Raw genomic sequence first — 27,705 nt, 5'->3', positions numbered from 1 at the left:
GAGGTTTGTTGGACTCGGCAGACCTATAAAAGACATAGGCAGAGAACCAGAGGGGATAATATTGTCAATAGCATGGAAATTCTCACAATCAAATGCTAAAACCCTCCTTAATTTCAAAAAAAGGGCTAAGTTTAAATCCTTTTCTGGTTATAATTGACTAGTGGAAAGCTTTTTATTACTGCTTTAAATCACTGGCAGATGCAAACTGGGGTTATAAGGGATCACACCATGGCGGCCCCATCCTCCTTATCTCATCCAGGAGGGGTCACTGTAGAGTCAGTTATACAACGTGTGTCAAGATAAGAACTTGAATCTGTGCTTTGTTTTTTTATCAGATAAGTAAACATTGTGCTTACCAACTTTCTACCAGCGGCAAATCACGCCCATTGAATATTTTAAATTTGCAGTCTAATGAAATTCCAAATCTGCTTGTACAATGACAGCAAAACTAAGAAATTCGATGCATACAATTCCTGTTTTTATTTTTGGTACATTACAAAAGACATACAGACATCACAATTTTCATTCTTCTCTACCCACCAGGCAGACTTACATCACTGAACACCTACACACACAGCGGGCACCGAGGCTGGGGGCGGAGAAGGCGACCTTTGAAGTGTATGCCTTCGAGAAAGACAGACTGGGTAATCTGAGAATCTCATCTGAGCTCTTAGTGTCTTATTCCTAGGGTAGCTCTTGGTTGAGAATGAATATCTTTTTGGCTGTTATAACAAAGAGACAGCCCCTACACTAGCCCTAAGTAACAGCTGTTGGCTTTGCATTTCAACACAGAGCTATCGTTGCTATCAAACAATATAAATCTGTTTTGGAAACTCAGTGGAGCAGAAGAGCAGGGAGAGAGGTTTTAATTCACGTCCTTCAGCCAGACTTGACACAAGCAACGACACAGATTGACGATTCCACTTTTTTTTTTTTTTTTTTTTACTTTACACTGAATAGGGAAGTCAGATATTGGTGCGTGTTTATGTATTAAAAAGAAAAAAAACACAAAACACAAAAATCGGGGCACCATGGGATGAAAGTGAACATCTGCTACCAATAATCTTGATCACAGGCACAGATAGGGATGTGAACATACAGACTTGAAGGTTGATTCCCAGGGCAAAAGGGGGGGGGGGTCTAAATAAAACATCTGAAAAGCTGAATACATTCAATTGTATTTATTCAAGGTGCACTGACAGATTTAAAAGACGACACTGCATGAATGTTCATGGAGCTCCGATTGTAATCACGAGAGGAACAAAACCAAGACCCAGTATAAATGTACTGTGTACAAAAACTACATAAAATAGATTCTGGAACAGTGGTAGTCACCCTGCCATTGGATTAAAATAGATTTACAGTTACATTTGCGCGGTTAACAGACTGCGAGGAACTCAAAGTAATATTGAAGGGATGTAAAATGTGCCACTGGTAGTGTGAAAAAATGAAAAGTAGCAGAATGACAAGAAACTGCACAGCGGTATATATAGGGGTGTTTAACATGAATGTGTAAGAGTTATCACACATGTGACATTGCATCTGTGATACAAGTCAGCACTATTATTTTTTCTTCATATAAATCCATCCCTAATCAATCACACTGTCTGGCAAATCAGAAATCATATTGGTATCAACTGACCCACCTTCTGGCATCCAAAACAAACCGTGAAAGATCAGGAGCCGTCACATGGCGTTCTGCAAAGCTAATTTGATTCTGTTTTCAAAAGCAGGAAGCGATGGAGTTCTGTACAGGAGATTTAAACAAAGCAAAGAGATTGATGTAGCTGACTCAGTCGGCCAACGCCTGGGGGCGAATCTAATGGTAACAGTCTCGAATGAACTCCAGACGCAGTCAATTTAAAATCAGGACAGAATAGGACACGTGGAGCTCACAAAGGGGTAGTGTGACAGGGATAAGCCATAGAATAGAAGATTAGCCAGGGTTTTTAAACATATGGGCACCCGCATGATATAGATCAGAAATCTTTGCCCTTTACAGTACTCATGTGTTATTCTTTTGCATCAACGCCATGCTAAAATGGATTTCATGGTTTAGTTTTTAAACAATTTGTGGGACCTTGGTACATTTAGAAACATTACTTATTAAACCTGCCATAGGCCTAGAGATGGAAATAAGACTCCTATTGCAGAGCAGTTTCACCCATTCCAGATTTTACTATGAGCTTGTTTAGCAAATATAACAAGCACAGCTGTGTCTAAATAAACTTGTAGTAAAACGAGGAATGGATCAAACTGCTATGCAATGGGGGCCTTATTTCCATCCTTGCTTTAAAACAAAATTGTCTCTCACTTTAAAAAAAAAAAAAAAAAATTTGCAAGAATGAACAAAGATTTGATAGACATGGAAATAAATAAAAATATCAGACAAGTTCTGCAAAAAAAAAAAAAAAAAAAAAAAAAACCCACACCACTAAAAAACTGTCGGCTCCATTAAAGATGAAACAACTTCATTACTAAATATTTCATTTTTTGACACCACTGCTGTAGACAAAATTCCCATTTTATACACAGTTTTCTTTTACAGACTGAAAGACTTCTGCCTGACACTTTGCCAGAGAGGATACGCAGCTTAGCGTCTAATTCAGTAGTTGCAACAGAAGAGCTGATAATTGTTTGGAAACTGATTTCAAACCAAGGCAGTGGTAATAATCTGCCCCTTTCTCGCCTGTCCCTGGACTGTTTTAAATCACAATTTCTCTCTTTAATTTCCTTTAAGACATTGCCCTCCTGCTAGTTAGATCATTCAGGTCAAAGGCCCCCACTAGTGATTATTTAGCTGTGAAATAATTAATGCATTCCCTCAATTCTGTACTACCCAGACAGAGACAGATCTGGATAAGACCCATTTAAATACTGATTGGTTTGCAAAATGTAATGATGCATTAAAATCATGGAGTTGCAAACCCCCGGCTGGCTGCTGCGATTCTGACTTGAGACCTTGTGAAAATCCAGCTTCAAGAAGAGAGAAAACACCTTTTAAAAGATGCCTTCTTTAACTGCTTTGCATGCAAGAGGGTCCCCCCCCTCCACCAAATTATTCATTACCCTATGAAAGTGCAACATTTGTATGCAGAGCGATTACAAAAAAAAACACCCTGCAGTGCTGGAAGACCAGTGAAGAATAACAGACCAAAATGAGGGCAAGCATCACTCCTAAAACATGTCTGGGGATGGGGGGTGGTGTGCATGAGCCACATTTTCCAAACTATTCATTCCACTCTAATTTACAGAAGTCCAGGTTTTGCTTTATTTATGTAGTTTGTTTTCTCTCTAAAATCTGATTTTTTTTTTGTTCAGGGCTCGGCAGAACATTTCCAGCTGTGACGTGATCCACATCTGCTGATTGGTCAGCCGTGTGCTAACTGTCGACGACGTCGTGGAGTATTTATTCTCCTCTGTGCCAAATTTTCCTCCTATACTCCAGAGATCACTCATTCTGCATGATTTCTCCAGGGCAAATGAGAACTGGAAACTCTCAGCATTCTCACCAGAGTCATAAGCTGTACAATCTAAAGGGTAAACACCCCAGTAAAAAGCACTGTTTTTTCTTATCTAGCTCCTGGTAATAATACAGCCACTGATTTCACTGATCAATAAAAAACTAGAGCAAATACCTAGTCCAGTCAAAAATAACACCAGTTAGCTTACACTGCCTGGCCACTACACCTACACTGTACCCAACACTGCCCTGATCTTAGCTTTGACACTATGTTGCATTGACTCCACAAGGTGCTGGAAGGCATCTGCAGCTATGGCAATCCAGTCAGTCATTTCTACTGTAAGCAGTTAGTGCAGAGAGGCAGGGAGAGGATTGGGGTGACGAATACACAGTTCCAGTTCATCCCAAACATCAAACTGGACCCAAGATATACCAGGAGAGCATGCCCCACACCAAGGTGATGCCTAATCCAAATCATTAAGGCAGTCCTAATAGAGCAGACAGGCAGTGCCTGTGATAGGGATGTTTCAGACGCTGTATTAATCACAGTGCAGTCTTTCTCTGCGTACAGTAACTGCACGCTTTATGAAATGTATTTCACACGTCTTCTCGAATCACTGTAGATGCCTGAAGGGGTGGAAGGCTCATTCATTAGCCTGTGCATGGCAGCCTCGTTTGACTTGTGGAGTGGTGTTTTCTTTAATAAATCTACATGGCATGGAAACCCTCTTCATCTGTCTGTCCTTTAAATGCAGCAAAAGTCTTGAGTCAGCAGCAACACTTCCAAGGCATTGTGCCTGCAGCCAGCCAGACAGCTCTGGGCAGTTGCATGGGACCCTAAGTCATTTCTGCTTAGAATAACTTGACCTGATAAAGGCAATAAAAAAAGGTGACTGTACACTGGGGAAGGGCACAACGGAACTGCAAAATGTTCAAAACCATTTAAACCAGAGAGAAAAAAAAAAAACTTACCAAGTACCCCGTAATACTTGCTATTGATCAGTGTAAAACTGAACGAACAACAGTCTCATTAAATTGCAACATTAGATTAAAATTTTAAAAAAATTTAAAAATACACTGATCTACTGCAAATTAGAACAAACTCCAACAAAGGCATAGAGAACAAAATGGGGCGATTCACCAAGTCATTCACTTGAACTAAACAACCTGTGTGTTCTTAAATGGCTTATTTCTTGTTTTGTCAAATTAGGTAAATGTTGCTAATGACACTTAAATTGCTTTGTTAATTCTCCTCAATTTGTCTGAAATCCTTTTAAAATTACAGACGCTTTCCTGATCATACAGAAATCACTACAAGAGCCATATAATGTTGCTGTGGCCTGCCTTGCCTAACTGCACAGCAATGCTTTTTCTGATTTTGTAGAATTAAATCAGGGACAGGTTTAATTAATAGTGCTTTTAATTAAAAGCTCAGCTCCTCCCCAGAAATGAGGATCAATGTACAATTTTCCTTTGACACAGACAAACAACGCCCGAAAACTGAGCAAACAAATGTCAATACATTTATTTAATTTTTTTTTTTTAAATAAACACATTTGTATTTAGTTCTCTAATATTTATTCTGTGCTACAAGATGGTAGAATCAGCATGGGAAATGTGACATTAAATCTCCGGATTCAGAGAAACACAGCACAGGCTTAAGACCTGAAGTGAAAACAAACACCTGCTCTCGCTCAATGGTAAACGGGAGATTAAATGAAAGTGATCAACGATCAATCAACGATCCTACGTAGAAGATATATACCCTGTCATGCTTGCATTGCGATTGGTTGTTCACAGAAACAACTAAATCCAGAACAATGCCTTTTTATGATCAAACTCAGTATCTTCATTCACCTCTCTCGGTAATAAAAAATAAATAAATAATAAGAAAACTGTGGCGCTTTTGCATTGTTTTGGCATTCCAAAAAAAAAACCTAAAACCTAAAAAACCTAAAGCTCTTTCGTTAACAAACTGAGCCACAAAAGATAAATAAAAGGCAGCTTCAAAGCAGACAGCTGGATCTTTCTACCTCTACGGTTCAGTCGCTCTGCTACAGATAGCTACCCAATGAGCATCTCAATATGAAAGACGCTAGAGGCGTGTTTTAAACCGTGGATCACAGAAAGAAGTCATGTAGGCTGAACAGAGGGCTGTGAATTAACTATATTATTGACTACACATCGATCTTTGACCTTTGCAGAACATTGCAGATTGGAGACTGCAGATGGAATGGGCAGCAGTTTGATATTGGAATGACATGAGATTAGATTGGGTGTTACAGACTGGTTTCATGGAGCAGATGGAAACATGACATGCAGCCCAAACATTTCTATTGACAAATCTCTTGTATACTGTAACCTAGGGAGCGGCTTTTACAATACAAAGCAGGATCATGTATTCATTTAGACGTGCCTTTGTATTTTTTTAGTTATGCTTACATTAACAGTATAGCATGGATGCCCAAAAAGGTACAGTAAACACCAACTGTGTTTATACAACCTCCCAGTACCTTAAGTAGCCAATATTATAGACTATTAAATCACTGTCTGATAAAGAGCTCCTGAACATGTTTTTAACCTTTCAAACTTGTAAATGTATCCAAACTAAGCGAGTACCGTTCACTATGTATGCATAACCCTGCAGGGAGTCCCTTAGAACATGGCTTTTGACTCAGACAAGAGCTTATATTTCTAAATCAAGCTGCCTGCAGAGGCATAAATATAAAGGAAAAGCAATAGCTGAGCCTTAAAACACCTGTCACAGAGACGGCAGCCCACTATATCGCTCACTGAAGGGCGAGGCTGGAACGATAGTCGGCTGGGCTTTGATTTAAAAAGATCAAGCTGGTTTAATTGTCATCTCCCAGGAAACAATGACCTGGTTAGAGGCCACAGAACAGCTTGTAAACACTACTGGCTTGGAAATAATCATGAGCAATCTCTATCGCTCCTGCTAATTCTCTGCAGTGTGAAAATGACCAGATTGGGAAGCATTGTAAATAAAATACTGCAGCATGTGAAGAGCTGTGTGTTCTGGGATAAGCTCTGGAGATGTAGTTTATTTTTCTTTGCCTGTGCTTATTTTGATGCGTTCCCTCCTCAGAGTCCTGCCAATAAACCACAAGAGACAAACCCAACTGAACATCAAACAGAATTCACCAAGACGATGAGGATCTAAGAATTCGTAGGAGTGAAACACAATCTGTGTCATGCTGTGTTATACTACATTGGAGTAAATACATGCATTGGCTTAATAATAAATAATAATAATAATAATAATAATAATAATAAAGTCATCATAAATTAAAAGTACGACCCTGACAGTGAAAATAACATTTTGTATGCTGGGTCACTATAGGGCAGGCCTGTATGTCTACACCTGCATCACAATGCATAAAATCACACAATGGGTCCAATTAGATTAATCTAGGGAAAGCAGAGCCCTATAGGAAGCAATTTTTGACTCCTAGCCTCCCTTTGGCTCAGCTCTGCAGTGCAGTCCTACAGCAGCAGCCCTCTGCTAATGGGCCAGTGTGGACTCACTCCAGCATGGAGGCAGCCCAGCTCTGTCTGTGTCTCTCCGTTTCTCAGGTGGTTCTGCTCGCTCGGGGCCGCTGTCAACGCTTCTATGTCTTACTTGCTGCCTTTGTGTATGTGCATTTAAAAAAAAAAAAAAAGAACAGCACTCATCCTACATCTTGATAGAAACATGAACGCTTGCAGCTACAGCTGTCTGACATAATACCAAGTCTGAATAAGAGGTAGAGTAACAGCATAGCCCAGCCTGAGGTGCGTAATACTGTACAGCGCTCTGTTGCGATGTTGTAGCTCTTTCATAGGTGACCTGAAGCAGAGTGAACGTCAGTTTCTGCAAACATTAAAGATCCCACGTTGCAGCTTACTGAAGGATTACAGTGGTATCGATTGGTTTTTAAGTTCAGTTCCCTAACATGAATTTCAATTAACATAAGAGCACACAGAAATCTAGGAATAGGAAAATGCCCAACAGCTCCACAGACCTGCTTCCTCCCATTTAAGAAATGCATCTAGCTTTGATGGCTCCTGAAAGGCTTCGAGCTAATCCACTGTACCCTATGCCATATGATCATTACCCTAGCTTTGAATGCCATTTTAAATCAGTTGTGTACATGTTCCTGTTAGCAGTAGAACAAAATGAAAACGGACTTGTAATCTGGGGGTAGCAGAAATCAAGTCACTCAAAATGTCTTTGATGGAAGAAAAAAGCCAATGAGGGTCCAAAAGCATTAGTGTGTGTCAAAGTGAAGTTGAAGAAGAAAGCAAATGCAAGAACCACTTCAACATCCCTGCTTGTTATATCTACAAAGGTCTTTGATTGCTGTTTAGCACATGGTTGTATACAGAGTGAAAGACTATGTACTGAACCCCAGGTTAGATATTGGAATTGGATTTACATTCTGGTGTTATAACACAGATAATGCTGTAGCATGAGGGTCTCTGACCTGACAAGATTAGACTAAAAGGATTGAAACGAACTGCAAAATCAAATTTGCTTCACAGTACAAATGCTTCGCTTTGCATCCTTTAAATCCCCCTCTCATTCGCAGAATGATAACAATGAGGCATTTGCATGTCACTCTTACTCCAGCACCTGCTTCAAGCCTGAGGCGACCCTCTCTAACGCACCTGGTAAGAGAAATCAATCCTGCGAAACAGCATTTCAAAATAATACAGCAAAGATTGCAGAGGATAACATGTTAGTTTCACATAAGAAACTGTTTGACTCACTGGTTACATAAAATATGTTTTGAGTTGCAGGTCATTGGCTAGGGTGATATGTGGGTGGATTGATGGAAAGCTTTACATTTTTTTTTAAATATTAGGTACTAGGAAGGGTACTAACCAATTATCTCCCTTGTCAATATTGTTTTAGCATGACACTGATTAGCAAAAAGGAAACAATTAGGCCTACAAATGTTTTTTTAGGCTTTATATGACAACTATTTTGAAACTGGCAGCAAACGTGGGACTTCTCAACCCTAAAATCATGAAGATTCTATTCCAAAAATTCTGTTGACCTTTAAAATACTTGCCTCAATGTTCTGAAACTACAGGGACACAAAACATGACATGTTACAGACCTTTCCCAGTGTCCACTCAGGAAAGAAACAACTGCATAACTGGATAAAAACAAACAAACAAACAAACAAAAACAAATAGGAGCAGACTATAAATATAAATAGTTTCAGGTCAGGGAGGCAAGGTTGGATATAAACCACTCGTTCTCCGACTTCCTGTGAGATCAGTTGCCCTGGAGACGGGGCAGCTCTAAACCACGCTAGATAAAGCACGGCTGAAGCTGATATACCCGACACATACTGACCCAGGAGCAGCCGCTGAGAGACAGCAGCTGCACGGGTATTCACAGTTGCTCCGGCTTAACCATTCCCAGGAAGGGCTTTAGGATGGGAAACAGCTCACAGATTTGGTAATAACAATAAGCCTGAGAACAGGAAAGCTGCCTGGAGGCTCTGTGGAGGTGTTGTGAACGTCTCCGTATTTCAGCATGAGAAAAGCCCATTGAATGTTTGCACAGCGCAGTCAAGAGTCTTCAAGAGACCAGGGAACAACTCTTCCAGCAGTGTCTGCAGGGTAAACTCCTGAATAAACCTTAACATTGTAAACAGGTGCTCTGGCCTTTTCTTACTGGAAGATATTCAACTATACTGAAAAAAATGAAGACTAACTCGATAAAAAAAAAAGGGAACATGCCGACAGATTGAAAATAGCGCCCAGGAATGATTAATACGGAATTAATTTGAATGCCACCCTAGAGAACTTTGCTGAAGCATTGATCTACAGTATGACCTGTATATTTTATGTTACTCTCCAAATTGCATCTAACCCTAATCTATTGGGGGCTCAAGCCTCCAGTCTTGTCTATCCACTTAAAAACCAACTGGAGACATGCACTGTTGTGTGATAATACATTCTGACCCATGCATTATTCTATTTGTAAAGAACCGGATTCATAAGCAAGCTGCAGTGCTGTCCTCTACTGTACTGTGTGTCCGACTCCCTCATCTTCAAGTTGAAAAACAATAAAACACAGTAGGACAAATTACAGCTGTAAGGACATCCATATTCCATGTCACAGCTGTGTGCAGAAAAAAATGTTTATTAAAAAAAAAACTAAAATGCAGAGCTTGCTGTAGACAGAGGCCAAATCAAAACCAGCTGACTCTGCGGTCTGCCACAATAAAGAGAAAAGAGGAAATACAAATACACTGCAAAGCCACCTTGCAATAAAGCAGCACTTCATATTGTGTACAGTAACCCATTATAAGGCAGTATTGCAATCCCGTTGCCTCACTTCATTAGCCCTTGTGTTTTCGATACATGGTGGAACACAAAGAGCACGTCCTCTTAAAACTGCAAAACCTGGCTACACAATTGGGTGGACGGTACTGGGAGCAGCAGCCTGCCACTCTACAGTGCACGGGATTAGAAGCACAACGCTCTCTGCAGAGACAGAGTCAATGCAATACAGCCGTGTTCTCTAGTGATGCCGCGGTGTCGAGACATACAAGGTGCTGGGTATAGACCGGCCTTGGCGTCTCAGTCGGGGTAGCTGAAGAGCACCAGACCTGCCACAGCTTGAGTGCAAGCTTTGATCATAAGAGGTTTTAATAGTTTTCTCTAGGCACCCACTTTTATAGCTGAGTCAGACTGTATAAGGGACATATGCAGTGACTTCTTCCCAAGGTTTAAGTGTAAGTCAATGAGATTTGACACTGGGACCTCTGGGATAGCAACAACCACATGGGGACTACATAGGCTCAACTCAGCCAGGGAAAGTGACCTCTACCTCAGTCCAGAAACGAATCGTTTTCCTGTCGAAAGCATTTTGGATCTTCGCACATCTCTGGTGCAGCAGCTTTGTGGTAATGCCCAACAATCACAACAAAAGGGCTGTACTGTGATCAGTAACAATTATTCTATATTAGTATAAACATTTTAAATCTATATATTTTTTCAGATTTACCTACCTTTGACTCTTCCATTTGTTTTTGTTTTTTTTTTGCTACGAATGTTCTGCAGTTATCTACAGTGTGGTAGAGCCCTGCAATGGAGCTTGCTGACATTAGAGAAATGGTCTGAGGTTTCGAATACAAATTATTCATGTGATGGGTAGCTTAGTTCATTGTGAATTTTGCCTAGATCTGAAAAAGGGAAAAAAAAAAACCCAAAAAAACACTGTTATTGTGTGTTACGGAATGCTTCAGTCGTGAGAACACACAGTTGCTAATAATGTGTAGCTGAGATGTGCATAATTGGTATATGAATTATTTATAACAGGGGACTGTCCTACTGTACAACGAAGCATTCTGAAGAGGAGAGAACATCCATCTTACTGGCAGAATGGCTGCCTGTTGACAAACAGGGCACGGGCGTGTTCTCTACTGGGCTTATATATCAATGTAAATGATATTAAACTGGGAGGAAGAGTGTTGAGCATCTCAAATAGCTTCCACAAGCACACAACCCCAACCTACTCCCACCGCACAGAGAGGCAAAAACTGCAGGAGTGCATTCGCATTGTTTAAAACGCCACAATTACTTAGCAGACATTGACGCGTTAAACCTCTTGGGCGCAGGACGAACAGAGCTTGCTGATAACAAAGCAAATCTTCATCTGCGCGCAATGGAACGGCTTAATCCGTTTTTGAAATAGCGATTTCTTTTTCGGCAGATCTGTATTTCAGTTTTAGGTACCCTGACTAACCTGCACGCAAAGCATTTCCTTAAATCCAGCAACAGGGACACGACGGATTACTTCCGCTCAGAGAAAGGCAAAATGTGAAATCGAGGGCATCCTAAGCCCCGCGGCTGCCAGGGCAATGCTGCAAAGACTAACAGGATGCCATCAAAACAGACTGAACAGACAAGGTAGGAGAATGCTGTATCCTGACTCTGCAACTTACATTACGAGCCATTTATTGTATATGGCAGACAAACCTCAAAGCAGCATTGGATGCCAATTATTTTGCTAAAGCCATGTGAAGATAGCTCAATAGCTCCAAACCAACATGGTTCAAAACAGAACTACCTTTCAATACTGTTCAAACAACATATAGCACATAAAAAAACTGTTTTTAAAATAATAATAAATCGAACCACGTCCATGTCATTAAATCTTGCAAGCAAGAAACACTCAATGCTGGGTAAAAGTAGGTTAGGAATAGTCGGTAACACATACTAATGAATAATGATTTACTAATCTAGACCTGGATGCATTTCTATTCTTTATAGTAACATGAAAGAACAGCCTTCACTCCTGACATTCTGTAAAAGCCCGGGGAGGGGGAGAATGCTTCTGCGAAGCCTTGATGCGGAACAGTGATGAATCAGACAGGGGCCAGGCTGGGTGCAGGTGGGGCTCTGCTGAAATGAATCCGTGCCGCCCAGCAGCAGACAGCTCCCGTACTCACGGTTGCGAATGCGCCGTCTCGTATCGCTCGAAGTTGTGGGACAGGTCGTGCTTGTTGTTCATGTAGCACTGCGTGCACAGGTCGTAGTCGAAGCACACCTTACACTTCCACCGCATTCCCATGATCCCGTGCTTCTTACAGCTGTCACAGATGATGTTGGAGTGACGGACACCTTGGAAAAGAGATTCAACAACAAATCAAATCTCCGTGCCTTGAAACCTTTTTCAATTTCTCCACTACATTTATCACTAACCCCCCCCCAACATCTTTATCTAACAAATGCTCAGACACAGCCTATTGTACAATACCTCGTGTGCCTCCTCAGTGAGGCCTAATTACAAACTGAAGTGGAAGTAGCTTTTTCTGAGGCCCATATAAACAGGCCCACTGACTATTGTGTTGGGTATTCCCTATTGACACAGTTATACAAATCCGGAACAAAAGAGAGCACCTTTGTGCCGCCCATCCCATTTTCTTATGGTAACAAAAGAACGAGCCTGTGCAACTTAAGAGCACCTCAGAGCTTCTTACTGCTTTAAAAAATACAACATCTGAAACACTTCACATACTGAGCTAACTGAAGGGCAAATGAAAGGAATGCCGAGTACAGTATGTGGTTCTGAAGAAGGAAGCATTTTCATCTTGGTTTATGGCATTTCCTGTAGTTTTAATTGTTGTCTTACACAAATGTGGAGTATGTGATTACTATACAAGTTCTGCCCGAGTCGGAATGTTCATTTACATTGGCTGCAATTGAGCTGGTGAAAGTGGTACTGTTTCTTGGTCTGACCTAAAGTAAACAGCTCGATTTTCCTTGTGCAGATTTACGTGAAACATCAGAAAATGTGTTTCATGATCCCTGTGAAATCCGAGCCACCTGCTAAAATCCAGAGGAACTGTGTTGAAGAAACAGACTACAACAAGAATACTTCTTGGTAAACTGGATTAATGAGTGCCCTGCTGATATAATGCATTTTCTATGTAGCGAGGCAGCTTCCAGCAATATCCTGCCCATCAGCACAGCACTCGCACGCACAATTATATATTAGAGCAGCACTTTAAGCCAAAAAAATGCTATTTTAAATCGTGGAAAATGTATAGGAATCTTGCGTTGTTTCCCTGCAGTGTTTAACGTCAGGCAGCCCTTAAAAAAATATTACATCCTAATATAACAGTGGCCTGAACTCAACCCATAGTGGTCCTTTAATAAAAGGCCAGCACTTGAAAAGAACTGAAATTAAAAAATAGCTGTTGACCTAAGAAAGTATTAAAAAAAAAAATTAACATATTAATAAATGAGACCTACACATTACCACTGCCAGCAACTCCACTGGATACTCTAAAGTGCAATTTTCAACATTTTAGCACAGCAGTAAATGTTCCAGAAACTAGGGCTCACCTTAAATTAACTTTCAAAGTTTCAAATCCTCAGGTGTGAGTTTACCTATCGATTCAGAAACCCCACCCCCCCCCCCCCCCCCCCCCCCCCCCCCCCGAGCCTCTCTCTCTCTCTTTCTCTCTCCCTGCCCTGCATTACCTCCCTCTACACAGCTGCTGCCCGTCGTTCATTTTTAATCAGTTCGACCCGCTTCCCCCCCGGCAGCCCATCCACTGTGATGGATAATCCACATTGTTCAACATGTCTGAAACAGCACTAAATCTGCAGGAATCTCATCATGTTCCCCAAGCTCTACAACACTGCTGGCATCTACATGCGGGCCCCCTGCCTCACACTGACAGGTGATACAGGACAAAATAACTAGAAAAATAATTTTTAAGAAAGCCCTTTCTAGAAACAAACAGAACTGGAGGTGCCTTCACCACATCTTAAGCTCACTCCCCCAAACAGATTGATTGTTTCTAGGTGATCAAAGGGGAAGATATTTCATATACTGTGGTAGACTGCAGCAGCACACAGTTATTGACACTGTTCTGCTGACTGTGCATCAATCAATGAATCACCTTTCCCCAAGGATTTTATTCATCACCAGAGAGCGCTTTAAATGTTTTATTCACCTGCCTTTAAGAACACTTTTCAACCACAGAGTACATCACTAACAAGGTGAGGTCAGGCTATCTTTGAAAATACAGTACTAAAGGCTGTGCACTTCCGAACACTGAGGCTCTGCACCAGCTTAACTAGGGGCAGTTCAAACTGTCGTCTGGTCATTTCAATAACATACCTATTAAATATTGATTTTTCAAGCTCTGGTATTGTCAACAGCAGAAGAACTGGGTGTCATAGCAGGTTGGAAAGTGTTTTTTTTTTTTTTTATATATATATAAAAAGAAAAAAAAACAATTTTCTTTACCGATCTGTGCGTTGTCATACAAGAGCAGGTCAAAGGATCCCTGGTAGCCGGTCCGGTAATTGGTTCTGGTGCCGCTGTCCCACTGCACCACCACTGTTTTGTCCGGTGTGGTGGTGCTGCCCTGGCGGCCAATTTCGACCACGGTGCCGACGTGCCCCTCCCCATCATCCTGGTTACCCCACTTCCAGTCCACGCCGCGGATCACACGCATGCCCACCTCCATCCTGGCCCCTCGGCTCCAACAGTGGCTTGGTAACAAACTCAGGGAACTGGGGTGGATGGGAGACTCTGAAGATAGGTCAGGGATCACAGACCATCAACTGCAACACAAAACAAAGAGAAGAGAGATTCAGCTGGAATTCAGGGTGAACAGACACCCACATTTATCCACTCAATCAAGTAAGATAACATAATAAATTACAAACAGGACAGACGTTTCAGATGGTGCCTACTGATATGAAATAGATAACAGAAGAAGTGAGAATGGCTCTGCTGTACTGTGATGTGTTATCTTTAATTGTGTCACATGAGCTGAAATCAAAGTCGAAAACCAGCAAGGTAGTGTAAAATGGTTAATTCACTAGAAAGAAAACAAAAAAAAGAAAAAAAATCACAAAAGCAGCAATAACTGCCTCCCTTTGGAGTGAAATGCTAATTTGTCCTTGCGATTAACGCTGCCCCAGCAAAAAATGTCATTTTTAACTGCGATTTACTCATGCTTGTTAGGAGGGAACACACCAGGGCTATTTTTTATTAGTGCAATATCATCCACGTTTTCAAACACTGTACATTAACAGTCAGGATCACAGGTAACAAAACGGGCCAGCTGGCAAGCACAACCGAAGTGCTGATCGGATTTTATTTTTTGAAGGACAATCCTCCTGGATTCTAAAGCCTGCACCTAAGAAACCCTGAGCTTGGTCCTGTTTGTTCCCCTGGAGATCTCTGAATCATTACTTTAACAGTTACAGTGTTTTCTCTGTTCCAATTCACAAACAATCACCTCATATAGAAGCTGCCAAAAGATTCCTGCTGTACCTGTCAAACAGGCTTGAGAAGAGCCCTTTCATGGACAGCGTACTGTTCTACTGTACCCCAGACAGACGTTTCAAAGTTACCTGCAGCGTCTTCATAGCTGTATTTGACAGTTGGGTGTTTGTTTTATTGGCGCTAGCCCCTTAACGCAGGGTTTTTCTACTGAAGAAACAGAACACATGCATGCAGTCTACAGAGCCACTCATCCACCATTACCAGCGTAATGGTCTAACCATTGGGTAACCAGGGCTGAACATTCAGGCACGACTGCAAAACTGTCACCAAACACCCATTTTAAGCAATAAAGGTCCTCCTTAAGCAAACAGTTTCTTACAGCACAAATATGAACCCCCCAAAACGTGATGCAGACTCACCAGTAACATGCAATAAAAAGTTTATTTAAGGGGGAATTTCTTCCCCCCCCCCCCTGCTGGGAGATTACATATATCACAGTACTAATGTTCGTGCTGTACCCTTAAAATAAAGTTTCCAGGGCTCCTGCACAGTTTGTTCTGCCAACCGTGTCATTTTCCAATTTTGGTCTTTGTTCTACTGGTACGTCTGTTTTCTGCAGTGATGTAACCTCAGTAAAAGCCACACACATTGTACATCCTGTATAGATTTAATTAGGTAAAATCAGCAGAGTTTGGGTCTAACCTCCTCAGTCCCAGTCTCCACTATTACATTTTCATTTTTTTTTAATATTAAAAATGCACAATTTCAATGGATGTATAAACATTTGAACAATATAGATACTGAATAGAATAAAACACCAGTCACAATTTGATACACTTTGTAGTATTATTCACTGTAGTATTAATTGCTTGCTCGTTTAATTCATTAACAGTTGTTTGTGAGTTATACTGTGTACAAGTAGTAATACCATACTTATGAGAAATCGTCCTTGTGTAAAAGATAGAAAATGCTGATTAAGCTGAGGCACAGATTAAACACTGGTGCCTTTCTCTTTTTAGCTTTCCATGTCAATTCACTGTGCTTTATCCAGCCATTAAACCATTTTTTTTTTAAAAATGAACCCACAGTCACTTAATAAAAGAACAAAGCCTCAGCTTTCCACAATCTTTGATCAAATCCCTGAAGTCAGAGCACATGGCATTTTTAAAAACATTACCTACCCTCATCAAAAGAACCTGAGAAAGCAAAACGTATTTAATACCTTGCTTCATCCTGCTTGCATGCTGCTTCTCTTTGCCAGGTCTGTAATGCTAATGGACCAAACTGGAGGCCAGTGCCTCTGTTTATATAGAGTGTCTCTTCATTTAAAAGCATATCCTGACACATGCTAGCCTAGCCCATTAAACACGTATCCCCAAACCTAATTAAAAGCATGTGTAAACCAATTAGGGAAGTGTGAAACTTGCTGGGTGTACATAAATTGTTATGACTCAGTTTATTTTTTATTCTTTCCTCTGGAAAAAAAAGAGATATTTGGAACACTCACAGTTTCCACAACTGGTGACAGAAACATGTGTTCGAAAACGAGACGCCCCAGCTGGGTAGGTTAAAGATTTAAAATCGGTAAAACCCTCGATGCCAAGACAGAAGGCACTGTAGTGCAGTAGGTTCTCTCCCTGACAAAGCAGCACCGGACATGCTGCATGCATGCTATGTGTTGCTTCAAGTTCCCATCAATCACAAAGCAGGTAGCCCATCAAGCGTTGTCCAGTCTCCTCTGCACATAACTGGAACAGGGGTACAGGTAACTGATCCCTTGGATTGACGTGTGTTATTTTACTTAAAAATTTTGCCTGTTTGTTGGATGCAAAACTAAAGTCCAATTATGTTCCCCTCACAGCTCCGGAGAACTGTTCAGTGGGTGTCCGCCAATCCCATCACTAAGCCAGTTTCCTCTTTACACCCAGGAACTTGAGATCCAGGGCCAGCTGCTGTAGCGCGATAAGGAGAAGCAGTCCTTACCAGTTTTGCCTCCCTAACCCACAGGAGCCAATGCGACGCTCCCTCTGGAATCCCCAGCGAAGACTGGCAATTTTGCACAGCCAGGACACGGACCACAAACCTTTTTTACCTGGAGTGACATGGGGAAGTGTCTGCAGCCAACACTGAGAACCTGAAGTGGTCACAGCATTCCATTCAATATTACATTAGTGTGCCTCACTCAATTATACCAGCAGATGCACTCAAACCAAAATAGTTTGAGGAAGCACAAGTATCAGAGATTTAACTCCTAACCTTGGCCGACTGACACTAAAGTCCGTCTGCCTTTCCTCTTTCTATCTGCTGTGCAGCACAAGAACCAGCTTCCTGTGTCTGTATCCAAGACCTCAGCGAAAGAAGGAATCCTCCTATGGTAGGACTTGGAAGCAGCAGCAGCCCAGCTGCACTCAGCAACTGCTTCCAATTGCTCCACGTGTTTCCTTTGTTTCTAAAGCACAGCACAGACTCCTCATCGGTTTCTCATGTTAAATGCAAATCCCTTTGATTGAAATCGCTGTTTGAGTAGAAAATGAATTGGCTAAAGCAAACCCCTTCCTTACAAAGCCAAGTCTGCTTTTTAACAAAGAGCCAGTGCCTGGCTGGTTGAAAACGAACGCTTTAATTGTCAAGCAAGTACTTTATACCATAACGACATGCAGAGATTCCCCCCCCCCCCACCATTCAATAAAACTACAGCCTCCCTTGGATATAAATCTGTAGCACTGCCCAGAGTTTTATACAAATGCTGACTTTAATAAATGGCAGCCCTGTGCTGGACAGCTGAAGATCTCTACCTGGACATTATTTTGCCAATTAATACACACTGTATACGAACCACTGCCATCATGCCAGCTTTTACTTAGATAGATACATCTACTTATGGGCCACACTATCATCCTCACCTTCAGTCTTATTTCAGACAACAAGCGCCCAAAAACAGCCTGTTGGAATACAGTGCCAACACCTAGACAAAGTCTAATTCTCTAAAAACATGAGAGCAAAGGTTTACATACTAGGGAACATAACCTCGTTTCCAACCATCACTCTCACAGAGTCAGGGCAAAGTACCAGGACGATACATACAATGCTGCACCAATGCATAGTCAATTCAACTGAAGCCAGGCTGTCCTCTATGACATTACTTTATAAACACACAAGCATAGTATTTGTTTTGTTCAGTGAATTGCCTGTTTTGAACATCTCACAGCAGGGCTGCAGTTACACATCAAACTGGAATGATAATCTTTGCCATTTAGGCTCCTCTATATAAAAACACACTTATTTATTAGATTAACTCATTGGATTTTGCAGCTGTGCTATAGCAAGTTATTTGTTTTGGTCTACAATTAGCTAGGAGTTTATTATTATAGATAGTATCTAGCCAGTAAGAATGTCACCTTAGCGAAAAAGTATTTGTGAAGGTTAATAAAGGTGAAACGTCTTAAAACAGGGCCACTGTATCGCTCATGACTTCAAGATCCCTTAAGAAGGGTTGGTGCAATTTCCTTGTTGGTCACATGCAGAGATAGACTGTGCATGAAGTGGCAGGTGATTCCCTTCAAGCGGCATTGTTGAAAATGCAGTACAACCGGCACCTTAATCTGAGCAACACCTGTTTGGGTGACTGTATTCCCAAGAAGACACTGGAGTAACAAGACCAAGGTCGGGGGTGGGCGGTCGGCTGTGTGTCTCAATGGAGTTGAAACTGGACAGAGGAACACTGACCAAAAGTCTCAGTCAGCCATAAGAGAGAAAGACAGCAATCTTAAACCAGCCTGGGAAATACAATCTCTAGTGAATGCATTCTCTCCTGTGAAACTTAATGCTGTGATAACACTGTACTGTATTCAGTTTCATCTTGGAAACAATATGGGCTCATTAATAACTTTGATAAATTGCAATACGTAAACACATTAGCAAGGAGTGTTTTATAAAGCCATTCTGATCAGCGTTCGGGTCGATTCCTGGTTTTCAATTCCAGTTCCTTTTCCAATTCCTTTGAAGAAATTGGAATTTATATTTTAGAGACACTAGAACTGTTGTGATTGTTGAACTGCTTTCGTTTGAAGCCAGTTTAAGTGACTAAGTGCGACAACAATTTAAATAAATAATTTACAGCCACCGTGAGAAGCTCATTTTAACAGGAATACTTCTGATTGCAATTCTGAATGATGTGTTGGATTCAAAGGGAATATGAATCGATTTAAAAGGAATGGGAAATGAAATTGAAAATCAGGAACTGACCTGAACTCTGATTCATCAAGTTTGCAGCTACTGAGCCCTTTTATACAACAGTGTTTTAGAAAGGGTTACTCCAACTTTAAAATTTAAAAAAAAAAAAAAGATCCTGATTATACCCTCCAGTATCTGGCATGGTAGGTGGCAGAGGGTCATCATCGCAACCCATACACTGCAGTGCAAGCTCTGTGAAGGACAGCTGTAGTGCAGACACTTGCTGTGGCAGTCTGGCCAGGGTAAAGGTGGCGTCAATGGCACTGTACATATATTGGCATCTGTTTAGTCTCGTCATGAATGACTGCAATTCTGGCTGCTTTCAGTTCCCTTTTATGTAAACAGTTTGGTTTATTTTAAGAAAAGACAACCTGAATGGTCTTGAATTTCAGGGTGCATTTTTGTATATGATTAATCATTAACTTGGCAGACTAAAATGAACACTGAGTAACTTTATTAAAAAAAAAAAAAAATCCCCCATTTAAAATAACTCAAATTACAAAAACTGTACTGTTCTGTAAGAAAATCTCCCACCAAAGAATCAAAGCTGAACAACCAAAGTTGTGATCTGTTTTGCTGTGAGTGGCCACATGTATAGTAAAGCAAGGTTGGTCATTGGCAGGCAGCAAAATTAGCCCACGCAAAGCACAGCACGTAGTGAAGCTTGCTTGAACTAGACATATCTTTTAAAGATTAACAGTCGGATTATGTTTTTTCTAATACTACTTTATGGAACAGCCAGCAGTGTCAAGGTTACTGTGTAGAGCAAGCCATGCAAACATGCACGCTGTCCAGGACTGGACAAGATTACCCACACCAGTCAAACTACACAGCTCCCCACTACAGACTTCCACATGCTGTATGATTACTCCATCCTGTGCACAAAAAGACAGAAGTGATCCCCCTACCCACCCCAACCCTCTGTGCTTTAATCTGCCCCATTAACATTAGCTGTTCACAATAGTGACCTTCCGTAAGGCTGCAGCTGGTGTATTTAAAGTGGCAGCTGCTCTATTTAGATCGTCTGCTATTATCAAATTCAGAGATGGTCATGATTAGAGAAACACGCTCTAGGTCTGGCACCTTGACAACTACATTCTCCCATAAATGCTTGTATCTTTTCAGATGAATGTGGTGTGAAACCAGGATAAGAGATTGCAACAGGTTAATCCAATTTGTTTTCACCTTTAATGCCTTTCTCATCAGCCACGATTTCCACAAAGTAACTTGCATGCAACGGAATATGAAATGTGCAATACTCTATGCAAACAAGAGCTGTACTTTTACCATATTACCAGGCCATCCCTAAGCGCTATCCTTTCATCTTTGTACAGTTACAGAGTGTATATCTGGTCCTCCCCAACAGATCAATTTAAAATCATGGATGGGAACTTCTAGTGTTGCCTCTGTGTGCTCTTTCTGAATTCTTACTATGCACCTATAATGATCCCTGTCCCTTAACAATAAATACACCCTTTGATCAACGCAGTACTGCAAGCACAATGCACCCCAGACAGCAGCACCAATATCACAGTGCAGTGACATACATTCCAATTACAAACATTTCTATCAGTTTATTGCCCAGTGTTTTTTTTTTGTTTTTTTAAACTCTGATGCATGACAAAGAAAAGGTCTACATTATCTTAATCTTTTTTGTAATAAACCTACATTGTCATTGGTCTTGCACTTGATTTCAGTATTTAATTCACAGTTTAAATAGTTTGGTGCAGGTGATCAATTCACAGTCAATAACAAAAAAAACATATATATATAATATATATATATATATATATATATATATATATATATATATATATATATATATATATATATAGCGATCAAAATCGGCTCCCAGCATCAGAAACCATCACAGGATCTGGAAGCTCTTCATCTGTTAATAAGAGGTATCAATATCCAGGCTATGTGTTTTTCTTTTGCAGACAAATCATTTTACCTAGAGAATATTTTTAAAGCACTCCCGCATTCCTAGAACACTGCCTTTGAATTGTATCCTTTACCCTTTATTTGGAAGAATGCGTTGTTCTGCAGGCATACTACACTGTGTTGCTATGTATAGACCACACAGTGCTGGAATACTTTCCATTAACCATTCCCTTGCAACCCATTGCTATATAAATTGCCAGGATACGTTAATTGACATTTAAGATGATTCTACACTGTCTAAAAAGGGACAGAATAGAACAGCTCAGGGTTGTGAGTATTTATAATTTTACAATATTAAGAATATTTAAGATTTTATTCCCATCAGCTGTTCAGCATCTACAGCTATTTACTCCTAAAAAATTCTCAAAGCCTCAATCTGCACCCCAAAACAAAGCCTACATACAAATATACATTTCAAGTCATGCATCCTGTACCGTACTGTAGATCTGCGACAACCCAGAAGCTGCAGGTTTGACAGTCAATGTAGGTGCTGTCATTACACTGCAGGACACACTGTAGCTAGAATATGGAATTAATGGTTACCGTCTGGAATCCCTATGAGAAGAACGATCTGCAGATCACAGCTTCTCCACTGAAATCCTTAAAAAGAAATCACCTTCACTATGAAAGCCACATCCAAACATCAGGGGTGGAACAGTACAGTTAAAAAAAAAAACCCACCACACCACACACAGGATACTGGAACTGCACCAAAATCCAACAGATGAAATTTACTGCCCTTACTTTCTATAGCAGGCAGACAGGCTCTTGATATACAGCTGTGTCCAATTGGAAGGTAAAGCAAGAGCACAGTATCCCATTAAACACAACTGCTGCCGCTGCTGCATATATAAAAAGATGCTACAGCATTGTGCATAGGAGGAATGAAACCTGGGCCCACGTTATTCCATTGCCCTTTTTCATCAAGGTAAGGATTACCAGTGCAGGAGGCAGAGAGAGAGAGAGAGAGAGAGAGAGAGAGAGAGAGAGAGAGAGAGTCCTGTTTGACACAGACAGCTTCTGGTTGTTGCTATTTCCGTCTCTACCAAACCCCAGTCACACAGCTCTGCTCAGCCTTCCCCTCCCGTGACACTCCCTGTACAGGGGAGGACAATCTGTCATGAAAGAATACAGGCAGGGGGGAGGAGGGTGTGTGTGGGGGTGGGGGGGGCACACCTGCTAATCCTGTTGTTCAATCTTCAGCTGCCCAGCACACAGACAGGCACATTCAGAATTGTACCCTGTACCCCTACCCCTATGCACACATCTGTCATTCACAATACTAGCAACCAATGGCAAAGCAAGGATTGGGGAAGGGGGAAAGGGACGTAGTGTGCTGTCCATCCTTAAAGCGGCAGTGCAAAACACAACACTGCCATTCCACAAAGATGGGAATGAGCATGCCTATAACCCCCCCCCCAAATACAAGGGCACTGCAGATTCTCAATTGAGAAGAACCCTCTTTGTTAATTTATATTGCTTTGGGACCTCTGTGGTTTGCCACAAATAAATGGAGTTGGGATTGCTTTAAAATGAAATTAGAGACAGAAATCAATGACACTTGGACTGATCATTGCTCTACCTTGTATTCACAACATCATTCGGTTCCCATCTGATTTCCCACATTTGACAATGTGCTGTTCAGAAAGACTTATGAGTATGCTTTGTGTTTTACATAGACTGCCATAGTGTCATCATAAGTACCTCATTTAAACACCAAAAAGAAAATACACAACTGATTTGCATGAAAAGGTCCAGATTAAGGCATTCTCAAAACACACAATGCAAAGAATTTCCCATTCCGTTATCCCTCTGTAGACTGTCAGTATCACTGTGAGAACCGGGATTGAGAAGGAGCTTCAACTGAGAATGTTTGCACTTGCGAAACACCAGCAAAGAACAGCGATAAATCAAAAAGCAGAAGCAATAGTAGAAGGGCAAACACGTGTTCAACACGCACACAGAATCCTTTTCCGAAAAGCAACGATTACAACTTCCACAGCTTTCCTGGCTGTCGGGGCAATTCAAGATCATTTAGCACCCCTTTCAGTTAGCATCAGAGCCATTGGTTAAGCAGGTATAAAAAAGTAGAAAGGATTTACATAACTGTCTCTACTGCACTGCACAGGGTATCAAGCACATGTTTCCCCACACTGCACACTCTCAAGTCACAACTTTTCTTTTGAATACACAGGCATTCAGTATTGTGTTCAAGACAGGGAGCGAAGCTGATCAAACTGGGAGGCTGTCCGCAACTCCGGGACAATGAAATGATTTCTTCCAGGATATTGCTCCTTGCTAAGCGTCTGGATTTGTGTGGATTAAATACACTACAGTATCTATGCTACCCAGAACCTGCCTCTGTGTTTATACAAAAACAGCCAACAACAATTGACAGCTATTCTAAAGCACTCAAATCAATCCTTTAGCCCACAGCCAAGATGTTTGCTCTTTAGAACAGACATAGTAACTAATACAGTCCCTATTAAATCTCCAAATATCCAAAAAAAACAATATTAAAATAAGTGTAAAACTAATATTGCCACATCAGAGTAAATTCAAGCTTTTGTTAGAAAGATAGTAGGCAATCTGATTGAAAACTCTCAAAGAAAGAATTTGCAGCAAAAATGACAATTCATTTTAGGCTGCCTTGAGTGTAAAGGAAATAAAAAGAATGCCAAAATGGACAGGAAGTAATCTAATTACAAAGCTTTTTTTTACCTTGACCTTACACTGTACCGACAGTAAAGGGCAGCCCGTGTACTGTCAATCATGAGATTAACTGCTTACAGACAGCTTGTGGCAACTAGAGAAACACTTTCTGATCAGACTAAAATAGACAGTTGTCTTTACATAACAGAGTACAGTGTCTTTGTGTTCCTGGGCGGGAGTCACGCGTTTCGCTTGGAAAGGAACCGACATGATCCTCTTTACAAACCTGTCGACCATGCACTTTCTAGGATGCCTTTAGAGGTTAACCTGCCCCCCCTTAATCTGATCCTGGTAAACTGTTGTCAGGTACCTTTGTTTGAACAACCGTCTCTAATTTCACCTCCCAACAAAGAAACAGATACAGCTGCCGGCTTTGCAACTGGCAAGTGTCAGACTTGCTGTATTATTAATTAATGATGATTTATTAAAATCAATGATTTATTAAATTGTTTTTCTCCTTTATTGCAACACTGCATTAGCCATCCTATCACATAATAGGTGCAATAAATATCTGTGACAGCTATATCTTGTTCATTCTATTTATTTCATTTTATGAAATGTTTTTCTCACAACACTTTAAACCAAACAGATGTGTCAATTCTTACAGTACCCCATTTCTGTCAGTAATCACATCGCTTTTATTTTAAAAACATTGGTACAAAAGAAATAGAGTCAGATTTGCAACATTAATGCGGCTGCCTTTTTGCAAACCAAAGGCAGCCACGTCAACGCTTACAATATCAGCTCGATGAAATACACTTGGCAAATTTAAGAAACTAGCAGACACGACAGGAGTCGAAAATTAACAAATAATATAAAAAGATGAAGAAGAAGTCGGTAGCCACTCTGGTTGGTGATCTGAGAAACGCAACAGGTGGAGGGGCTGAAGTCACTCCTAAACCACCTTACCTTGAAGCTATATGAGAAAGCTGCTGAAGACTAACCTGAATGGGGCAAATATTCAACAGTTTAACAGAAACAAGAAATGCATCAGTTGCATTCCTGCAGTGTCCTGATCATTTCTTAGCGAGTCAATTAAACTAAGTTAGGTATACATCAGAGTATGGTGATAATGCAGCAGGCCTAAGCTACAGTAAATATCTGACCTGGGTAACCTAAACAAGGCTTATATTAAGAAGGCTTTTCAACATGAACCATTTTCAGTACACTATGGGTTCGAGTCAATGGACTATAAATAAAACATCCTTTTGTATTACTCAACCCCGGAATTTAATAATAAAACAACATCACAGAGATCTCCTACTGTCTGTTGGCGAGACAGGACTTTCATATTGAAATTAACTATTACCTCTGAATCAATGTAAAAATAAAAAAGTATCATAAAAGGTTTCTGTCCAAATATCACATAATATGCAATAGAAACTGACTTCTACAGTGTATTTGAAGTTGTAATTAACGAAGCCCGTCTACAATAAGAATTTGCATCGTAACAATACCTGTACTGTAATGCATTATTAATCCAGCCAGAATTCATTGTTCAATATAAAAAAATATTTTAATTTGATAGCTTCCCCATTTTAAATACTGTGAAAGGTACATTGTGCACAATCTTGTTCTACGGTGGCGCTCGTTAGATTCAGGTGAACAAACCCCATGAAAATGATTAGCTGTGGCTATGACACAATGCTGTAACAATGAAAACGATGCCAAACTTGTACAGGCTATTTAAAACACAGTACACAGAAACACTGGTTTCATTTGTATTTCGTGAAAGGGGTCATTCTAGTTCAAATGCTAAATCGAATTTGACATTAAAATTGAAAAAAACAAAAACAAACTATTTGTTCAATCGTACTGGTGAATCAGCCTTATCAACAGACAGTATCTGTCTTAATTATACAGCAGCAGTACATGAAAACAAACAATCCCGGTCATCCAGCTCGTTGTAAAATAAAAACAGAAAACTTTACAATGCCTCGTTGATCGCTAATCTGTCACCCCACCTCATGTGTGTAATGTATTTATAAAAAGCAGCACAGAATATTTAAAGCAGATGCAAACTTACCTTATGCTTGAGTTCTCTTATACATCAAATCCACTGACAGTCTTGTTTAATTTTCATAACACATACTCCCCTGCTTTCGCTTCCTAGTCCCCAAAAGCGTTCTGGACAATGTAGTTCTAACTCGCATTGCCTGCAATTGGAAACCACAGGCCTACAACTCCCAAGAGTCTCTGCGGTGAAATGTCACCCAGATACTGTCCGGTCGATAAATTGTACACGACGGTGTGTAGTACTGGAGCGCCTTCTGGTGTATAATTTAGGAAACTACGGCTCTAGCACTGCACTGAAGTGGAAGAAAATACATTTTTTAAAGCGTTAGTTAGCATTTCATTAATAAAGTAGCTCTCAGAAGATAAAGCATTGGTGTTCACTTTAATTAAAGGAGTGCATCTAACCATCTATATCTATTAGATAAATATTCTACCACATACTGCAGATGTTAAAAAAAATAAAAAATCTGACAATTTCATGTCCAGCAAATTCAGTCCTGCTGCAATCAGTCCACGTGACACACAGCAGATCTACAATCTAGACTGAATATAATCATGAATAAACCAAAAACTAGTTCATTTCCATTACTTTGAACATCTCAGAAGATATACAAAGCTATGACGTTGCCTTCTGCTCCATGTTAGGCCACATGCAGGTCTCCCGTGCATTCTAACGGGATTCTCCTCTGATCATGTGCCGTGGTATCATTTAAGCTGAAAGGGACACAATGTCTGCTACAGACAGCAGGCTAGGTGCAAGGAGGTCACAAATGGTTGTAGTGTTTCAACCGCGCTGTAATGCAGTAAGTAACCTTTAAAATGGCATCGAATGCCATTTGCTCTTTATAGATTAAGGTTGCGAGCGACGTAAAATGTAGATCAGCCATTTAGATTAAAATAGCAAGCAGTATTTTCTTAAACCAGCCTCTGAGCTGGAGAGTGCTCAGTCTCAATCCAAGCACTGCCAAACTGAGCTTGGTCTGGCAAGTGGAAAATATAATGAATTACACTGCGTTGAACTCACTCCTTACCTACACACCTGACATCTATTTATAGCTGTAATGATTTCATCTGCAAAGTGTTCTGCAAAGCCACTGTCTTTCTTCCACGAAAGCATGTTGTTGGCCTCCCTATAAAAACCGGATCGCCACACACAAGCACAAGAGCTTGATCCCTGCCAATTAAAGGTGCTTGAAAGTCTCTAAATATGGAAACAGCTGAAATAACCTATTGATCTTGAGCAGCAGCATTGGCTACCACAGGGCAGGCTTGCTTCACAGCAAACCCCAGATTTTATTGCGTCTGTAAACTTTTCCAGCCATCTGACTTGGTTGCTAAATTGCTTGCAGCATGCAGGTCATAAGAGCTGTTATTTAAATAAATAAATAAATGTAAAAGAAGTTTGAAAAACGGTGTAACTTTTTGTCCAGTCTAATGCGTCGCTGCACCAGATGTTGGTTCAGGTTCAGCCCTTGCTTTTTAATCTGAGAAAATGGTACAGCTGCATTCTGTAAACCAATCTCTCTGCAGAGAGCTGCAGTGATTCTGTAGGAGCTGGAGG

At 40.7% G+C, this 27,705-nt stretch overlaps 1 protein-coding gene across 5 annotated transcripts in view; it reads right to left on the bottom strand.

Moving 5' to 3' along the window:
• LOC121328628 (E3 ubiquitin-protein ligase MIB2-like) overlaps nucleotides 1-26,239 on the bottom strand; it is a 48,653-nt gene extending 22,414 nt beyond the window's left edge. The window contains exons 1-3 of one of the 5 annotated variants that reach the window (XM_041273485.1): nucleotides 26,155-26,239; nucleotides 14,250-14,569; nucleotides 11,938-12,109 (exon numbers count right to left, since the gene is read on the bottom strand). In XM_041273485.1, coding sequence (XP_041129419.1) covers nucleotides 11,938-12,109; nucleotides 14,250-14,472 — 395 coding nt within the window. In that variant the 5' untranslated portion in view covers nucleotides 14,473-14,569; nucleotides 26,155-26,239. Of the gene's footprint in view, nucleotides 1-11,937; nucleotides 12,110-14,249; nucleotides 14,570-16,461; nucleotides 16,561-21,959; nucleotides 22,022-22,160; nucleotides 22,365-26,154 lie in introns of those variants that run through there. The other 4 variants (XM_041273484.1, XM_041273488.1, XM_041273487.1 and 1 more) reach the window with 4 other exon arrangements.
• Nucleotides 26,240-27,705: the final 1,466 nt, after the last annotated feature.

Source organism: Polyodon spathula, chromosome 16 (assembly GCF_017654505.1).
Source record: "Polyodon spathula isolate WHYD16114869_AA chromosome 16, ASM1765450v1, whole genome shotgun sequence".
NCBI lineage: Eukaryota > Metazoa > Chordata > Actinopteri > Acipenseriformes > Polyodontidae > Polyodon > Polyodon spathula.
Note: the sequence above shows the minus strand (reverse complement) of the source record. Positions and strands in the feature narration are given on the sequence as shown.